This window comes from Boleophthalmus pectinirostris, unplaced genomic scaffold (genome assembly GCF_026225935.1).
Source record: "Boleophthalmus pectinirostris isolate CB_2022bp ecotype Guang Dong unplaced genomic scaffold, ASM2622593v1 HiC_scaffold_16, whole genome shotgun sequence".
Classification (NCBI taxonomy): domain Eukaryota; kingdom Metazoa; phylum Chordata; class Actinopteri; order Gobiiformes; family Gobiidae; genus Boleophthalmus; species Boleophthalmus pectinirostris.
In genome coordinates, this window is record NW_026571095.1 from 32,523,150 (window position 1) to 32,538,731 (window position 15,582).

Here is a 15,582-nt window from a genome sequence, read left to right on the forward strand (position 1 = left end):
GTAGGGAGAGAGGCGGGGGCCTGCAGGTCGTGACTTCGGACTCGAGTCAGACTTGAGTCACTGTTTTTAGGACTTGAGACTTGACGAAGACTTGGGGCTCGACGTGGACTTGAAGGGCAGTCGCTTTGGACTTGATTTGGACTTGAAGGGCAGTCGCTTTGGACTTGACTTGGACTTGAGAAGACTTGATGCTTAGACTAGTTGACAAAATAAATTATAAAGCACTTTTAAATCTGAATTCTTTCTGTTCTGACCGTAATTATTCACACTAAAATCTTGTCAAGACATTTAAAAAGGAAAAAATGAGCATTTCTACAACTCTATAAATACTCATATATAAATATACTGTGACTTTTTAAGTACAATTTAGTTTAAAAATTATATAAATAGCGAAAATCTAAGCTATATTAGTATAAAGACTTGAAATGACTTGGACTTGATTTGGACTTATGGGCCAGTGACTCGAGACTCGACTTGGACTTGCCTGTATTTGACTTGGGACTTGACTTGGACTTGAAGGTCAGTCACTTTGGACTTGAGCCCTGGGACTTGAGAAGACTTGAGGCTTAGACTATTTGACAAAATACCTTTCTAATCACTCTTAAATCTTACTTCTTTCTGTTCTGACCGTAGTTATTCACACTAAGATCTTGTCAAGACATTTAAAAAGCAAAAAATGAGCATTTCTACAACTCTTATATCAATATACCGTGATTTTTTTAAAAAGTGCAATTTAGTTTAAAAATGATATAAATAGCGAAAATCTAAGCTATATTGGTTCTTTGGTTTAAAGACTTGAAATGACTTGGACTTGATTTGGACTTATGGGCCAGTGACTCCAGACTCGACTTGGACTTTCCTGTATTTGACTTAGGACTCGACTTGGACTTGAAGGTCAGTCACTTTGGACTTGACTTGGACTTAAGCCCTGTGACTTGAGAAGACTTGATGCTTAGACTAGTTGATAAAATACTTATTAAGCACTCTTAAATCTTAACTCTTTCTGTTCTGACCGTAATGATTCACACTAAGATCTTGTCAAGACATTAAAAAAGGAAAAAAATGAGCATTTCTACAACTTTATAAATACTCATATATAAATATACCATGAATATCTTAAGTACAATTTACTTTAAAAATCATAGAAATTGCAAAAATCTAAGCTATGTTTCGTTTTTTAAAGACTTGAAATGACTCGGAGCTCAAAGCAGACGACTTGGACTTGACTTGGACTTATGGGCCAGCGACTCGAGACTCGACTTGGACTTGCCTTTATTTCACCTGGGACTTGACTCGGACTTGAGGTCAAAGACTTGAGACTTACAATACAACGACTTGGTCCCACCTCTGAGTATAGATGTAACAATATCCAAATCTCTCTGTACGATATTATCACGATGTGTGTCTCACGGTACGATATTTGTTGCGATATTTTGAAGAGACTAATATAATTGTAAATGGGACATGTTTTTACTTTTAAAATACCTTGACAAGATTTTGGTGTGAATTATTTCCGTCATAATCCCAAGAATTCAAGTAAAAAACATCTCCTCATGTTGTCTGCGCTGAAATGAATCATGGGATATGTAGTTCCCGATGTTTATAAGCTGTTGCTACTGTAAATCCATGCATTTAAGCGAAGTTGTGACAGCCCACGATATTGTTGTGAGACTTCTGACGATACGATATGACGATATTTCGGTTACTGTTACATCCCTAGTGGAAAGTCATAGTCAGGTTTGTGGAGATGCAAGCCCATGCACAGTAAGAATTTTTCAGTGTTTTTCAGCGCAATAAACACAACCAAACTGAAAACAGAACAGTGTAATTTTATTTTAGGTTAAAAAGTTACACACTGTGGCTTTAAGCTCTGGTTTAAACCCAAACTATAAATCGTTTTCAGTGCTTGCAGCAGCTACAGTCTCATTTAAACTTGTTCTCTCCAGCAGAGACTGTAGAGAAATCTTTAAAAGACTTTTTATAATTTATATGATGTAATATGATGCATTAGGAAACACTTTTGGGCAAGTTACTTCAAAACTGTAATGAGTTATTTATTTATGACTTGTTTCTGTCATTTCAAAGTAATTTGTTACATTACAATATTAATGTGTTTAAAATGTAAAATATTACACAACTGTTGCAGCACTTTAAATGACTCTCAACAAAATAACTGTCGCTGATTGTCAAATAACGTATGGACTAAACCAAGGACTAAACCCAGGACTAAACCAAGGACTAAACCAAGGACTAAACCAAGGACTGAACCAGGACTAAACGAAGGATTGAACCAGGACTAAGCCAAGGACTGAACCAGGACTAAACCAGGACTGAACTGAGGACTAAACCAAGACTGAACCAAAGAACAAACCAGGACCGAACCAGGACTGAACCAGGACTGAAACCAAGGACTAAACCAAGGACTAAACCAGGACTAAACGAAGGATTGAACCAGGACTAAACGAAGGACTGAACCAGAACTAAATGAAGGACTGAACCAGGACTAAACCAAGGACTAAACCAAGGACTAAACCAAGACTGAACCAGGACTAAACCAGGTCTAAAAAAGAGAGCTGAACCAGGACTAAACCAGGACTGAAACAGGACTAAACTACAACTGAACCAGGACTAAACCAGGAACAAACCAGGACTAATCTTGGACTAGGACTTGTAATCTAGGACCGCCCCTGAGAGAACCTCGAGTCCATGTAGCAGGGCGTCCACAAAGCGCGATCGGGCATGGGTTGCATTTAGCCTCGTGGAGCGCAGAGTTTTGTGTCGGTCCTCTGGGCCCGTCCCGACATTCGGAACCGTAACTATGATGCGTTTCACCGCTGCTGATATCCCGGTGATTTTAGCGAATTTGTATGAAGAAAAACGAAAAACCCATCACTTCAATCCAGGTTAAAAAAGCATTGTGACGCGCTTTACTGACATTTGTACAGAGTAAAATATTAATTTTTTTCCCTGTAATGCCGTAACATTACTGCGTTACAGCAAAAAGCAACACATTACAGTAATTTTTTACTTTTATAACTCGTTACTCCCAACACTGTGAGGTAGACATTTTGAAGAAGTCCAAGAGTACCTAAAAATCTTTAAGATCCTAAATGAGACATGACATCTTTATTATGCCATTTCCAAAAGTGTGGATCTTTTTCATGTACGTTATAAAATATGAAACATCATGCACAATTTTCCATTTTGGCAGCTCCTTTTCTGTTCAGAGGACACTCGGAATCATTACTTGTGTCCTCTGCGAGCATCAGTGGACTGTGGGGGAACATGAAACGGTGTTTAGCTTTAATTTGCTCAGAGTTTGACCTCATATCACACAGCCCGACTTACTCTCCGTCTTTACTCCCTTCTCCTTCCTGGTCTCTAATGCTCCGGCGGTGTTGTGTTTGCAGATGTTTGTGCTGACCACTCTCCAAGGAGGAGGAGCATCTCTGGGCTCAGTCCGGACAGAAGCCCCAGCCCCGCAGAACCCCCCACCTCCTCCCCGTTCAAAGTCCCGGTCAGTCTGCGCACTCACACAGACACGCAGTACATTTATACACACTGAGAACTCTAACGATTACATGCACTAGTCCCTAAAACCTGTCAGACTCTTGTCCCAGTCAAGAGTAGGTCACAGAACCCATGAGACGTTCAGGTTCGTCTGGTCATGTAGCATCAGCACTAAAACTTTGCTGATAAAAAACACTATCTTGCATATAATCAGACTTTTGGCAGAAATGGATAAGCGACATTTCATTTTTGAATCTGGATCTGGGTCATTCGAACCACCTCAGTTACAGTTTGCAGGTTTACTTGGATTTGTAAATTAATTTATATTGCACTGACCCAGTTATTTAATATTTATTATTCGTAGTGTGTGTGTAAACGTGTAAACCACAGGTGTCAAACATAAGGCCCGGGGGCCAGATCCGGCCCTCCAAGACCTTTAATGTGGCTCTTGGGTGATTTTCTACTAAAATATTTTAATTATATTTTCTATTAAAATATTGGTAATTTTCTGCGGTGTTTATCATATCAGCGTCTCCAGCGTCTCTGTACGTGGCCCCTCCCACCAGAGCAGCACAAATGAAGACTTGTCTCTTTCCAAACGCTCTTAAAGGACGATCGTTTTGACTGTTGACCGTGACACCCTCATCAGAAAAATGTCCAACATGAGAAAAGTGGAGCCGAGTGCAGGATTTTACAATAAAAATTGACTTATTCCTGTTTGCATACAAGTTATTGTTAAAACATTGTGTTGAAATTGAATTTGTCTTCAAGTTTCAGGTTGTTCATAATATTATAATATTATAATAAAAAAGAGTTCATCAATTAAAAAAGATTTCTGTAATAGATTTGTGTTTCTCTGCACAAATATTTGAAGTTATTGTTATTTTGGGGTTTATATGAGATGAGTTTTCTGATCCGGCCCCTTTGGGATCAAAGTAGGTTGGATACGGCCCCCAGACCAAAATGACTTTGACACCCCTGGTGTAAACTGACAAAACAAAAACAAGATGTACAATAGAAGACAAGACAATAGAACAAGTTATATACAAGAAGACAATATTTCATGGCACTCTAAAAAAGACAAACAGGTACCGTATTTTCCGGACTATAAGTGTAAGTCGCACCAGCCAAAAAATGCGCAATGAAGAAGAAAAAAACATATATAAGTTGCACTTTTTTGAGGAAATGTATTTTATAAAATCAGAGACCAGGAACTGACATTTCATCGTGAAAGTCAAGTTCTAGTAAAAACAACAGAACAGAGAACAACAGACTGAACAGGCGTTAATGTGTTAATGTAACATGTTAACAGTTACAGATAATTACAGATAAATTAACAGATAATTATAGCATAAACAACAGAACATAAGTTTACCAAACTCCATGATCTCACTCCAAATCTGTAAACAAGTAGGTGTGTTAGTTTCAGAGTAGTTAGTCAGCTCCTCCCTGCAGACAGATATAAGGAAGGTGTCCACCAGCGTCTGACCAGAACTTGAAGAAGCAGCTTGGATGAGCTGCGAAACGTCTTTAACCAAACTAACTTTTGTCCAGTCGACAAACTGAATTTTCTCCTCGCCATCACTGCAAATCGATTCTTCATCCTCGGTGTCAATTCTGAGTGACGTCCGGAGATAAACCATAGGTAACCATGATGTAAACAGAGCGCCGCTTCCTCTTCTGTGTCGCTGTCGTCAGACTCGGCATCAGTTCCAGTTAGAATTATTTCAGCCTTTCTGAATCCCGACAGGATGGTCACGGTTGTCATTGAAGTTCAGGCACTGTCGATTCATCCAAAGTTTTATGGTGCACCCTCCCTGTTCCCATGAAGCTGTGTTCTCTCCATCCCCGCCTTTCGTCAGTCCCTCACAAGTTTCTCGCTCACTCCAAACTGTCTTTCTGCTGCTCGATTTGGCTAAAGATTTCACTATTTGCAGCAGAACAGCAGCTTTTTCTACAGGACGCATGCGCAGTAGTATGCAAAGTGACAGTAGTACAGGAATAATACATGCACACAAGACTAGAGCGCCCTGTCCCGGCTGTCAGTGTGAAAGTTTTAATATATAAGTCGCAGGAAACAGCCAAACCATGAAAAAAAGTGCCACTTATAGTCCGAAAAATACGGTATCTATATTTCTTTCGATGAGTCTCTTTGTGTGTGACCTCTGTCCTTCCCTCTGTCTCCAGGGCTTCTTTAGCAGACGTCTGAAGGGCTCCATCAAGAGGACCAAGAGCCAGACCAAACTGGACCGCAACTCCAGCTTCAGACTGCCCACAGCGCCACCTGCTGATTTAGACAAGTAATGACAGATCGGAGGCATCGTTTTAGTTGTGTATTGAGTGAGAGCAGTGACTTTCTACGGTAGTGCGCAGTAGATTTAGTTCTGTTTAACTTTACTTTCGGGTTGGTCTTATTCACACGCGCCGCACATCATCACATCATCACCCCAGACACACGCCGTGAGCCACGTGAGAGTCCATCAGCCGATTGACGAACTTATCTCTACGACAGCGCGCTTCAAGTGAGCAGAGCCTGAATATGCACGCTCACGCTCACTTCCCTCGCGCTAATTACGCCGGGCTATTCTTCCACCTGAGGCTAAACACGGCGGGAGCAGTGTACGTGCCGCTGACAGGAGAAAGCTTTTTGAACCACACACACAGACAGACCGAGGCTGAGCTGCGCAGACAGACCCACAATACCGTATTTTCCGGGTTATTGGGCTCGCTCTTGAGCCTCCAACCCCATCAAAAACGACAATCCAGAGCGCCCTATACGCGAATTCACCCGGGTGTCCCAGCACGACTTCAGTAAACTACAAAGCCACGTAAACACACACGGAGCAGACAGAGACCGCGCGGCGAAAAAACACCCGCAGACGCACTCATCACTCCACGCCGACGAGGAACGGAACGGAGGAACGAACCTGAAAAAGAGAGCGCAACGTGCCGCTTCTAGACACGACTGAACAACTGAGTCACTGCGAACACGCCGACAATCCAGCGGTGCCAGACAGCACCTCCCTACACGCCACAACTGAACAAAGCCCAGAGTCACCGTGAACGACACAAACAAACAAAACCACTCACCCATCACACTGTTGTGTTTCGTTTAAGGTCCGGGGCGGTTTATTTGTGAAAAAAGACTAATCCATGTCTAAACCAGGACTAAACCAGGACTAAATCACGTCTAAACCAGGTCTAAACCAGGACTAAACCAGGAATAAATCACGTCTAAACCAGGTCTAAACCAGGACTAAACCAGGACTAAAAAACCAGGACTAAACCAGGTCTAAACCAAAAACCAGGACTAAACCAGGAATAAACCAGGAATAAACCAGGTCTAAACCAGGTCTAAACCAGGTCTAAACCAGGTCTAAACAGGTCTAAACAGGTCTAAATCAGTCTAAATCACGTCTAAACCAGGACTAAACCAGGACTAAACCAGGTCCAAACCAGGACTAAATCACGTCTAAACCAGGTCTAAACCAGGACTAAACCAGGAATAAACCAGGACTAAACCAGTCTAAACCAGGTCTAAACCAGGTCAAACCAGGTCTAAATCACGTCTAAACCAGTCTAAACAGTCTAAACCAGTCTAAACCAGGACTAAACCAGGACTAAACCAGGTCCAAACCAGGACTAAACCAGGTCTAAACCAGGTCTAAACCAGGACTAAACCAGGACTAAACCAGGACTAAACCAGGTCTAAACCAGGTCTAAACCAGGTCTAAACCAGGTCTAAATCAGGTCTAAATCAGGTCTAAATCACGTCTAAACCAGGACTAAACCAGGACTAAACCAGGTCTAAACCAGGTCTAAACCAGGACTAAACCAGGACTAAACCAGGACTAAACCGAGGACTAAACCGAGGACTAAACCGAGGACTGAACGCGCCAAACGAAGTCCCACTGACCCATCCGACTATTGTGTTTCGTTTAAAGTCCGGTGCGGTTTATTTGTGAAAAAAGTTTGAAAATAGACCATTTAATGACAGTGTGTCTTATAATCCAGAGCGCCTATAGCCCGGAAAATACGGTAGTTAAGTTTAGTTCATATAATAGTTTTGAAAATGAATGCTATGACATGGAACATTACAATCTCACTGCTTTTAATTTAAAAAAATAAAAAAATAATAATAATATACATAACACTTGTATAGCGCTTTTCAAGATACCCAGAGACGCTTTACATGAGAAGACAAACAACGACAAACAAGAGAAAAAGACATTTAATGAAAGTTTTTTTTTTAAAGAGATGGGTTTTCAGGGCTTTTTTTAAACATGGGGAGTGTGGATGAGTCTCTGATGTGTGACGTGTGAGGTGTGTGCTTTTCATCAGATGTGGGGGTCTGGTGCGTCTAAAGGAGGACTGTGTCAGCGCAGCCGGGGCGGTGGAGACTCTGGAGCTGGGGCAGGACCAGGACGTGAGCGTGAAGCCGCTCCACAGCAGCCTGCTGGGACAGGACTACTGCTTTGAGGTCTCGCTTCGCACATTCCTCTACATATGTTTGTTTTTTTTATGTTTGTGCACTGACTCTGAGGGGACTGTGCTTCAGGTCACCTTCCCCGGGGGCAGTAAGTGCTTCAGCTGCAGCTCTGCGTCTGAGAGGGACAAATGGATGGAGAACCTGCGGCGCACCATCCAGCCCAACAAGGTCTGACACACGCACCTCCTGTGTTCTTTCTGCAGTCACACTGTGGGGTTCACTGGGGCTGGTATCATTAAGAAGTTGCCGATACGATACGTCTCGATACAGTGAGCTTTCGGTTCAGTACGATATATTTCAAATCTCTTCAATACGGTTCAATAAAGGCTAAATCATGCAGAAAGAACAAAAATGTGGCTGTTTGCTGCAGGTGTTCCAATCAGTAGGAGCAGGTAGAGGGTGCTCTTGGAAAAAGGATCAAAACTCAAACACAACGGACTCCAGGCGCTCCAAACAAGTAGAAAAAGTTTTTAAAAATCACACGAGGAAAAATATAGTTAAAAGGCCTTTATTTGAATGGCCAAAGCCAACATGTTTCGACCTTAATTGGTCTTCACCAGGGCTTGAGGCTAAATCATGGTTGTGATACTAAAGGCCTTTGTGTTTCATATGAACTTTACACAAGAAGTGGTTTAACAAACGCTTTAATCCTCAAAACAGTGAAAATGTCAAAAGTGTCGCATAAACAAGTTTCCTTCCACTAAACAAGCAACAAAACTGTAGCTCTGTAACAAAATAATTTCGCTCCAGGGCAGCCGCGAGGTCTTAAAAGTCTTAAAAACGTCTTAAATTATATGTTCCTAAATTGAGGCCTTAAAAGTCTTAAATTATGCTGTCCAAGTCTTATTTTCTTCACAAAGGTCTTAAATTTCAATTAGTCTATTTTTTTGTAAACACAACCAGGCTGCAGAAAAAAACAACAATGTATAATCACAATACTTTGGTTTCTGGCATCAGCGGCAATGAGTAAACAATAAGTACTGTGGGTTAGGGGTGTGCAAAAATATTGAAATATCGATATATCGTATCGCTTAATGTGATGAAACAGTATCGATATCATGGGCTGCTTTATCGATATATCACCAAGAGTACTTTTTGGTATATTTTACTAAATTATTTTGTTACAGAGCTACAGTTTTGTTGCTTGTTCAGAGGAAGGAAACTTTTTTATGCGACACATTTGACATTTTCACTGTTTTGATGAATAAAATGTTTGTGTTTCATATGAACTTTGCACAAAAAGTGGTTTGAAATATATCATATTTAATCGAAAGCTCACTGTATCGAGATATGTATCGTATCGGCAACTTCATAATGATACCCAGCCCTACTGTGGGTGAAGACGTTGGATGGGTCCTGGGGAAGTGTGGGTTTAATCCACAGTGGCTCTTAGATTCCAGATATAGGAGTTGGTTGGTCATTATTAGAATTGTATCTGGTGTTTTTCGCCCAAGTAACGGGTGCGATGTTGGTCTTAATTATCCATTTAAGTCTTGAAAAGGTCATAAAAAAGTCTTAAAGTTGGGGCAGTCAAACGTGGGGATACTCGGCTTCGTAAAATATATAAAAAAATACTCTTGGCGATATATCGATACAGCAACCCACGATATTGATACTGTATCATCATATTAAACGATAAGATATATTGATGTTTTGATATTTTTGCAGGCCCCTAGTGTTCACAATCTCAGAGAATTACACGTGAGATGTTTGTCGTACTGTTGTTTGTGCAGGACAACTGTCGTCGCGAGGACACGTCTCTGCGCCTGTGGATCATCGAGGCCAAAGACCTGGCACCAAAGAAGCGTTACTTCTGCGAGCTGTGCCTGGACGATGTGCTGTACGCTCGCACCACCACCAAGCCCCGCACGGACAGCCTCTTCTGGGGAGAGTACTTTGAGTTCAGCGGCCTGCCCCCGGTGCACAGCATCACGGTGCACGTGTACCGCGACCTGTCCGACAACCAGAAGAAGAAGAAAAAGGACAAAAACAATTACGTGGGGCTGGTGAACATCTCTGTAGGAGGCAGTGGGAGCAGCGGAGGCAGCGGAGGCAGTGGGAGCAGACAGTTTACTGAGAGGTGGTACTCTCTGAGCACGCCCAGTCTGGTCAAAGGCAAAGGCCCCGCCCCCTCCGTGCGCATCAAGTGGCGACTTCAGACCATCTCCATCCTGCCCATGGAGCAGTACAAGGAGTTTGCCGAGTTTGTCACCAACAACTACTCGTCCCTGTGCTCTGTGTTGGAGCCGGTCATCAGTGTGCGCAACAAGGAGGAGATGGCCTGTGCGCTGGTGCACATCCTGCAGAGCACAGCGCGAGCGAAGGTGCCGACTGTAAACTCCACAACACCTGCCACAGTTATATTTATAACACAGGCTTTAATGTGTCGTGTGTATCGTGCAGGACTTCCTCACGGACCTGGTCATGTCTGAGGTGGACCGCTGCGCTGACCACGATGTGCTCATCTTCAGAGAGAACACACTGGCCACCAAAGCCATCGAGGAGTACCTCAAACTGGTGGGACAGAAGTACCTCCATGATGCTTTAGGTGAGAGTCTAGTCGATGTAGCCCACTCCCTCAATCTCTGCTTACAAGTGTTGTAAAGAAAAACAGTTTCGCTTCAGTCTATACTGGAGTGTGTGTCTTTGGGCCTGAGTGACTCTTGTTTGACTGGACGTGCTCCGTTCACAGGCGAGTTCATCAAGGCCCTGTACGAGTCGGACGAGAACTGTGAGGTGGACCCGAGCCGCTGTCCCAGCAACCAGCTGTCAGAGCACCGCAGCAACCTCAAGATGTGCTGCGAGCTGGCCTTCTGCAAGATCATCAACTCTTACTGGTACTGACCCGTGGGCTTCTCTCTGCTCCGTTCTCCTCCTCTCTGCTACTTTCTGCTCCTTTTTGCTCTTCTTTGCTCTTCTCTCCTCCTCTCTGCTCCTCACAGCTCCTTTTTTCTCCTCTCTGCTCCTTTCTGCTCTTTTCTGCTCCTCTCAGCTCCTCTTTTCTCCTCTGTGCTCTTCTCTGCTCCATTCTGCTTCTCTTTGCTCCTCTTTGCTCCTTTCTGCTCTTCACAGCTGCTCTCAGTTCCTGTCAGCTCAATCAGACAGGGCACTCACTGTGGTTTCTCTTAGGGAGGCAGCAAATACTCTGATCTGCGCTCTCTCACTCCCTCTCTCTTAGTCCTCTCTATCACTCCTCCCCTCACGAGCTCTCACCCATCCTTTCTCCCTCTCTCACCACCACCTTCCCCCTCTCTCACCTCTCCCCCTCTTTTTTACTCTTCTCAGCCACTCACTCACTCCTCCCCCTCTCTTCCTCATCCCTTCTCTCACTCTTTACTCTCACCCCCTCCTCTCTCACTCTTCTCTCCGTCTTCCAATCTCTCTCACTCCTCTTTGTCGTTTCTCTCACACTCCTCAAATCTGTCTCACACTTCTCTTGCACTCTTCCAGTCTGTTTCTCTTCTTTCTCACTCCTCCCACTCTTCACTTGCACCCCTCCTCTCTCACTCTTCTCTCTCACTCTTCCAATCTCTCACTCTTCTCTCTTTCTCTCTCACTCTTCTTTCTCATTCCTCTCTGACTCTTCTCTCATTCTTCTCATTCCTCTCTCTCACTCTTCCAATCGCTGTCACTCTTCTTTCTCATTTCTTTCTCACTCTTCACTCTCACCCCTCCTCTCACACTCATCTGATCTCTCTCACTCTTCTCTCTCATTCCTCTCTCACTGTTCTCTCGCTCCTCCAGTCTCTCACTCTTCCAATCTCTCTCTCTTCTCTCATTCTTCTCATCTCTCTTTCTCTGTCACTCCTCCAATCTCGCTCTCTTCTCTCATTCCTCTTTCACTCTTCACTCACAGCCCTCCTCTCTCGCTCCTCTCTCACTCTTCTCTCTCACTCTTCCAATCTCTCACTCTTCTCTCAATCTTCTTACCTCTCTTTCTCTCTCACGCTTCTTTCTTACTCATCTACCTGCTGTTCCTCACTCCTCCCCTCTCTCCCTCCCTCTTCTCTCTCTCTTCTCCTTCTCTTTCTCTCTCACGTCTGTCTCTCTCACTGCTCTTTTTTTTTCCCTCTCCTCTCTCCAGTGTTTTCCCTCGCGAGCTGAAGGAGGTCTTTGCGTCCTGGCGGCAGCAGTGCCTCGCCCGCGGGCACTCGGCGGACATCAGTAAGCGTCTGGTCAGCGCGTCTCTCTTCCTGCGCTTCCTCTGCCCGGCCATCATGTCTCCCTCGCTGTTCAACCTGACGCAGGAGTACCCCGACGACCGCACCGCCCGCACCCTCACCCTCATCGCCAAGGTCATCCAGAACCTCGCCAACTTCTCCAAGTACGACGCTCGCAAGTCCCCGCACTCACACCACGAGCAACATTTTATTTTTGCAATGAAACGCTTTTATTATTAGATTCTGGCAGTAAACGATGGATTTGAGCTCCTTATACAATATATCTATAAATAAAGGCAAATCCATCCTCAAATCCATGGACAAAAATTGGATACACGGCCTTTAAGCACATTTTTAAAATGATACTATGCATTTTATTCATATATTTGTAATTTTAGGTTGCGCAAATATATGATTTAAATGTTTGCTATGCTTTATCAAAATATAAAACTCTTAATTTTAATCTCTGGTGGTGGGTCTGTCACCTGCTTGTCTTAATGGAGGTGTTATTGCATTGCCTTGGATGTTCCACAGTATGGCGTTAAACTTACCTGTCGCCATGACGACAAGCACCAGGTCAGTTTTCAGGTCAAAAAGAGAGGTGTCCTTGTTCATAGTGAGAAAGTATGATTTTCAAGGTGTTATTTTAGTCAGAAAAAACACCTGTGGAACATTCCAGGCAAAGCAAGAACCAGTGTTTCCTCAGTCATGGAAATCCTGAAAAGTCATGGGAATTGAAAATGTCATTTTTCAGGCTTGGAAAAGACATGGGATTTTATAAATTCAATGAATGTTTTGGAAAAGTCATGGAATTTTAGTATCTCTTTCACGCAGCTATAGTGTTTTGTTAAGTTCTCATGAGGCTGTTATTATTTCCGAACATCTGCGCCTTTTGTTTAAAAGAGACGACAATAAATGCACTGACAGTAGAGTTGGGCGGTCTCCAAATTTTGATACCGTTAAACCTTCTCAGGATTTTTCCCGGGGTATACGATATTACCGTATTATCAAAACGTTTTAGTACGACTTTGGTAATCTACAAAGCCACAACACTGTATGGTTTATGTGTACGACCTACAGACTTATAATCTCTGAAAAGTTTCACATGAACCATCTCCAACACGACACACACAGAACAGACTCACCATCAGCAGCACATCCTCTGTCACAGAAAGAACGCTCATATTCCACTGAGTCGTGTCCTTTAGTCCGACAGAAGCTGAACCACATCAGCGACACAAAGAGCACTAATAGTTTATGCAAATGAGCCATGTGGTTTTGAGTTTAATTTCTGTAAAACGTAAACAAATGTGGACTGAAGCCAAAATGCTGCCAAATTGCAGAAGTAGTAGTATTTAATTTTATTTATTTATTTATTTTTTGGGACCAACTCGCTTGCAGCCGGACTTGTCCCTGACTTGTCCCTCATGAGCGTCACGTGAGAACGGAACGAAATTAATCGAACATCATCTCCCCCAGTTAAAAGAAACATTACAGACACTATTAGTTTTAAATCGTGATAGAATTAAATTGGAAATACAACCTCATATTAATTTGTGCTGAGCAAACACGTTCATGTATCAGTAAATTATAATTTTATATTAGGTCCTTGCGCTGCAGATTTTTTTAATGACTGTAATGAAACTGATACCTTTGCTACTGTAATACTGTATTATCGCCCAACCCTCACTAACAGTATTTTGAGTGTTAAAAAACTATAATCCCAAACCATAAGGTGAGTGGAAAGGCTTAACATTTCATATTTAGAGCCAAAAATCTGATCAATTCTACACATTTAGGTGCCATATCATGGAAAATTCACTTTAGGTCTTGAAAAAGTCTTAGAAAAGTTTAGAAATTTTGTCAATGAAAAAAAAAAAAGATTGGACCCCCACCACAAACGTTACATAGTGAGATAATGAGTTTGACGTGAGACAAAAGGGAATAAATGCCGCTATAATCAATACGCTGCATGTGTTCTAGTAATTTTTGCACTTAAAAGGCGTTCACTGCACATTTAGTCGCCCTGGTGTTTTATTACCAACTGTGGCCAGCAGACTCTGAGAAAGAGAGAGACAGAGAAGGCCTCAATAGAGACTTTAACGTGGCTATAACATGATATCTTGAAGCCGTCTCTTGACTCTCGTGTGCCGTCCTGTGCGTGCCAGGTTTGGGAATAAGGAGGAGTACATGGCCTTCATGAACGACTTCCTGGAGCACGAGTGGGCGGGGATGATGCGTTTCCTGTCTGAGATCTCTAACCCGGAGAGCCTGTCCTCCACGCCGGGCTTCGAGGGCTACATGGACCTGGGCCGAGAGCTGTCTGTGCTGCACGCGCTGCTCTGGGAGGTGGTCTCGCAGCTCGACAAGGTACTGGGCCAACGGACCACTGTAAACTGTACTAACATTCACTACAGGCACTATCTCGACAAATAATAATTACAAAAACAAAAATATGCACTCAGAGTCTAGTCTAGTCTTGTGTAAAACCATATATATGCATACTTTTATAATTTAGGATTGTAACATTTATTAATCTGTCTGTGTGAACATTAAAACATCATGAATATTTAGTTCTGTCCAAAATTTTACTTAATATTTGAGTTGTATTGTTACCAAATATGTACAGTACAATACATGCATCACGAATTTCGGACTTCCAGTCATCGCGCAATGCACCCTGGGAAGGATTTTCCGAAAAAGTGAGCATCAAACCGCCATGTTTGTTTTCCCAGTCTATTGATAAAGTCGATCGTTTCTAGACTTTTGAACCATATCACTTTTGTTTCTGGTTTTGGGACATCGTAATTGTGTGGTTGTTGGACGTCCTAACAGTGGAAAACTTCTTGAGAAACGGGCTTTGGAAGTTTGTGAACTCCATAAATGCAAAAGGGAATCAGATGTGTGTGACTGCAAACCTTCGTTCAAACTGTTTCTCTTCCCAACGGAATTGAAAAACAGTGAAAGGCGAAGACGATGAGTAGTATTGATACAAAGGAAGGATGAATAAGTAAACAGAAAGCAAAACCCCGATCCCTCACTCAACCTCAGTTACGAATTTAAAAAGTCAACGCCAAAGTGAAAGGCACCAACTGTTCACCAAGAAACACCTTCCACTGAAAAGAGACCAAGACGTGATGTTGCTGTAAAGTCGAACAAGAAAGTGCGAGTTTGTCTTTTGTATCTCTCGCTTAACAAATGGGATTTTGCTTTGTTGGTGCTCCACATACAAAATGTTCACTGCAAACACGGGATGATTTCTTAGGCAGCCAAAGGTTTCCTTTTTGGTCCTTCCTGTGGATCAATCCTGCCCATCGCCTTCACCTTTCACTATTTTTCAATTCTGCTGGGAAGGGAAACAGTTTGAACAGAGGTTTGCAGTCACACACATCTGATTCCCTTTTGCATTTATGGAGTTTGAAA

General features: G+C 42.8%; 1 protein-coding gene across 3 annotated transcripts in view; it reads left to right on the forward strand.

Moving 5' to 3' along the window:
- The window catches only part of rasal2 (RAS protein activator like 2), a 67,125-nt gene that overhangs the window by 33,209 nt on the left and 18,334 nt on the right, over positions 1-15,582 (forward strand). For all 3 annotated transcript variants that reach the window (XM_055151446.1, XM_055151445.1, XM_055151447.1), the window contains 9 exons: positions 3,411-3,517; positions 5,698-5,810; positions 7,852-7,990; positions 8,069-8,167; positions 9,733-10,323; positions 10,403-10,547; positions 10,692-10,836; positions 12,084-12,323; positions 14,328-14,529. In XM_055151446.1, the coding sequence (XP_055007421.1) occupies positions 3,411-3,517; positions 5,698-5,810; positions 7,852-7,990; positions 8,069-8,167; positions 9,733-10,323; positions 10,403-10,547; positions 10,692-10,836; positions 12,084-12,323; positions 14,328-14,529 (1,781 nt within the window). The remainder of the gene's footprint in view (positions 1-3,410; positions 3,518-5,697; positions 5,811-7,851; positions 7,991-8,068; positions 8,168-9,732; positions 10,324-10,402; positions 10,548-10,691; positions 10,837-12,083; positions 12,324-14,327; positions 14,530-15,582) is intronic.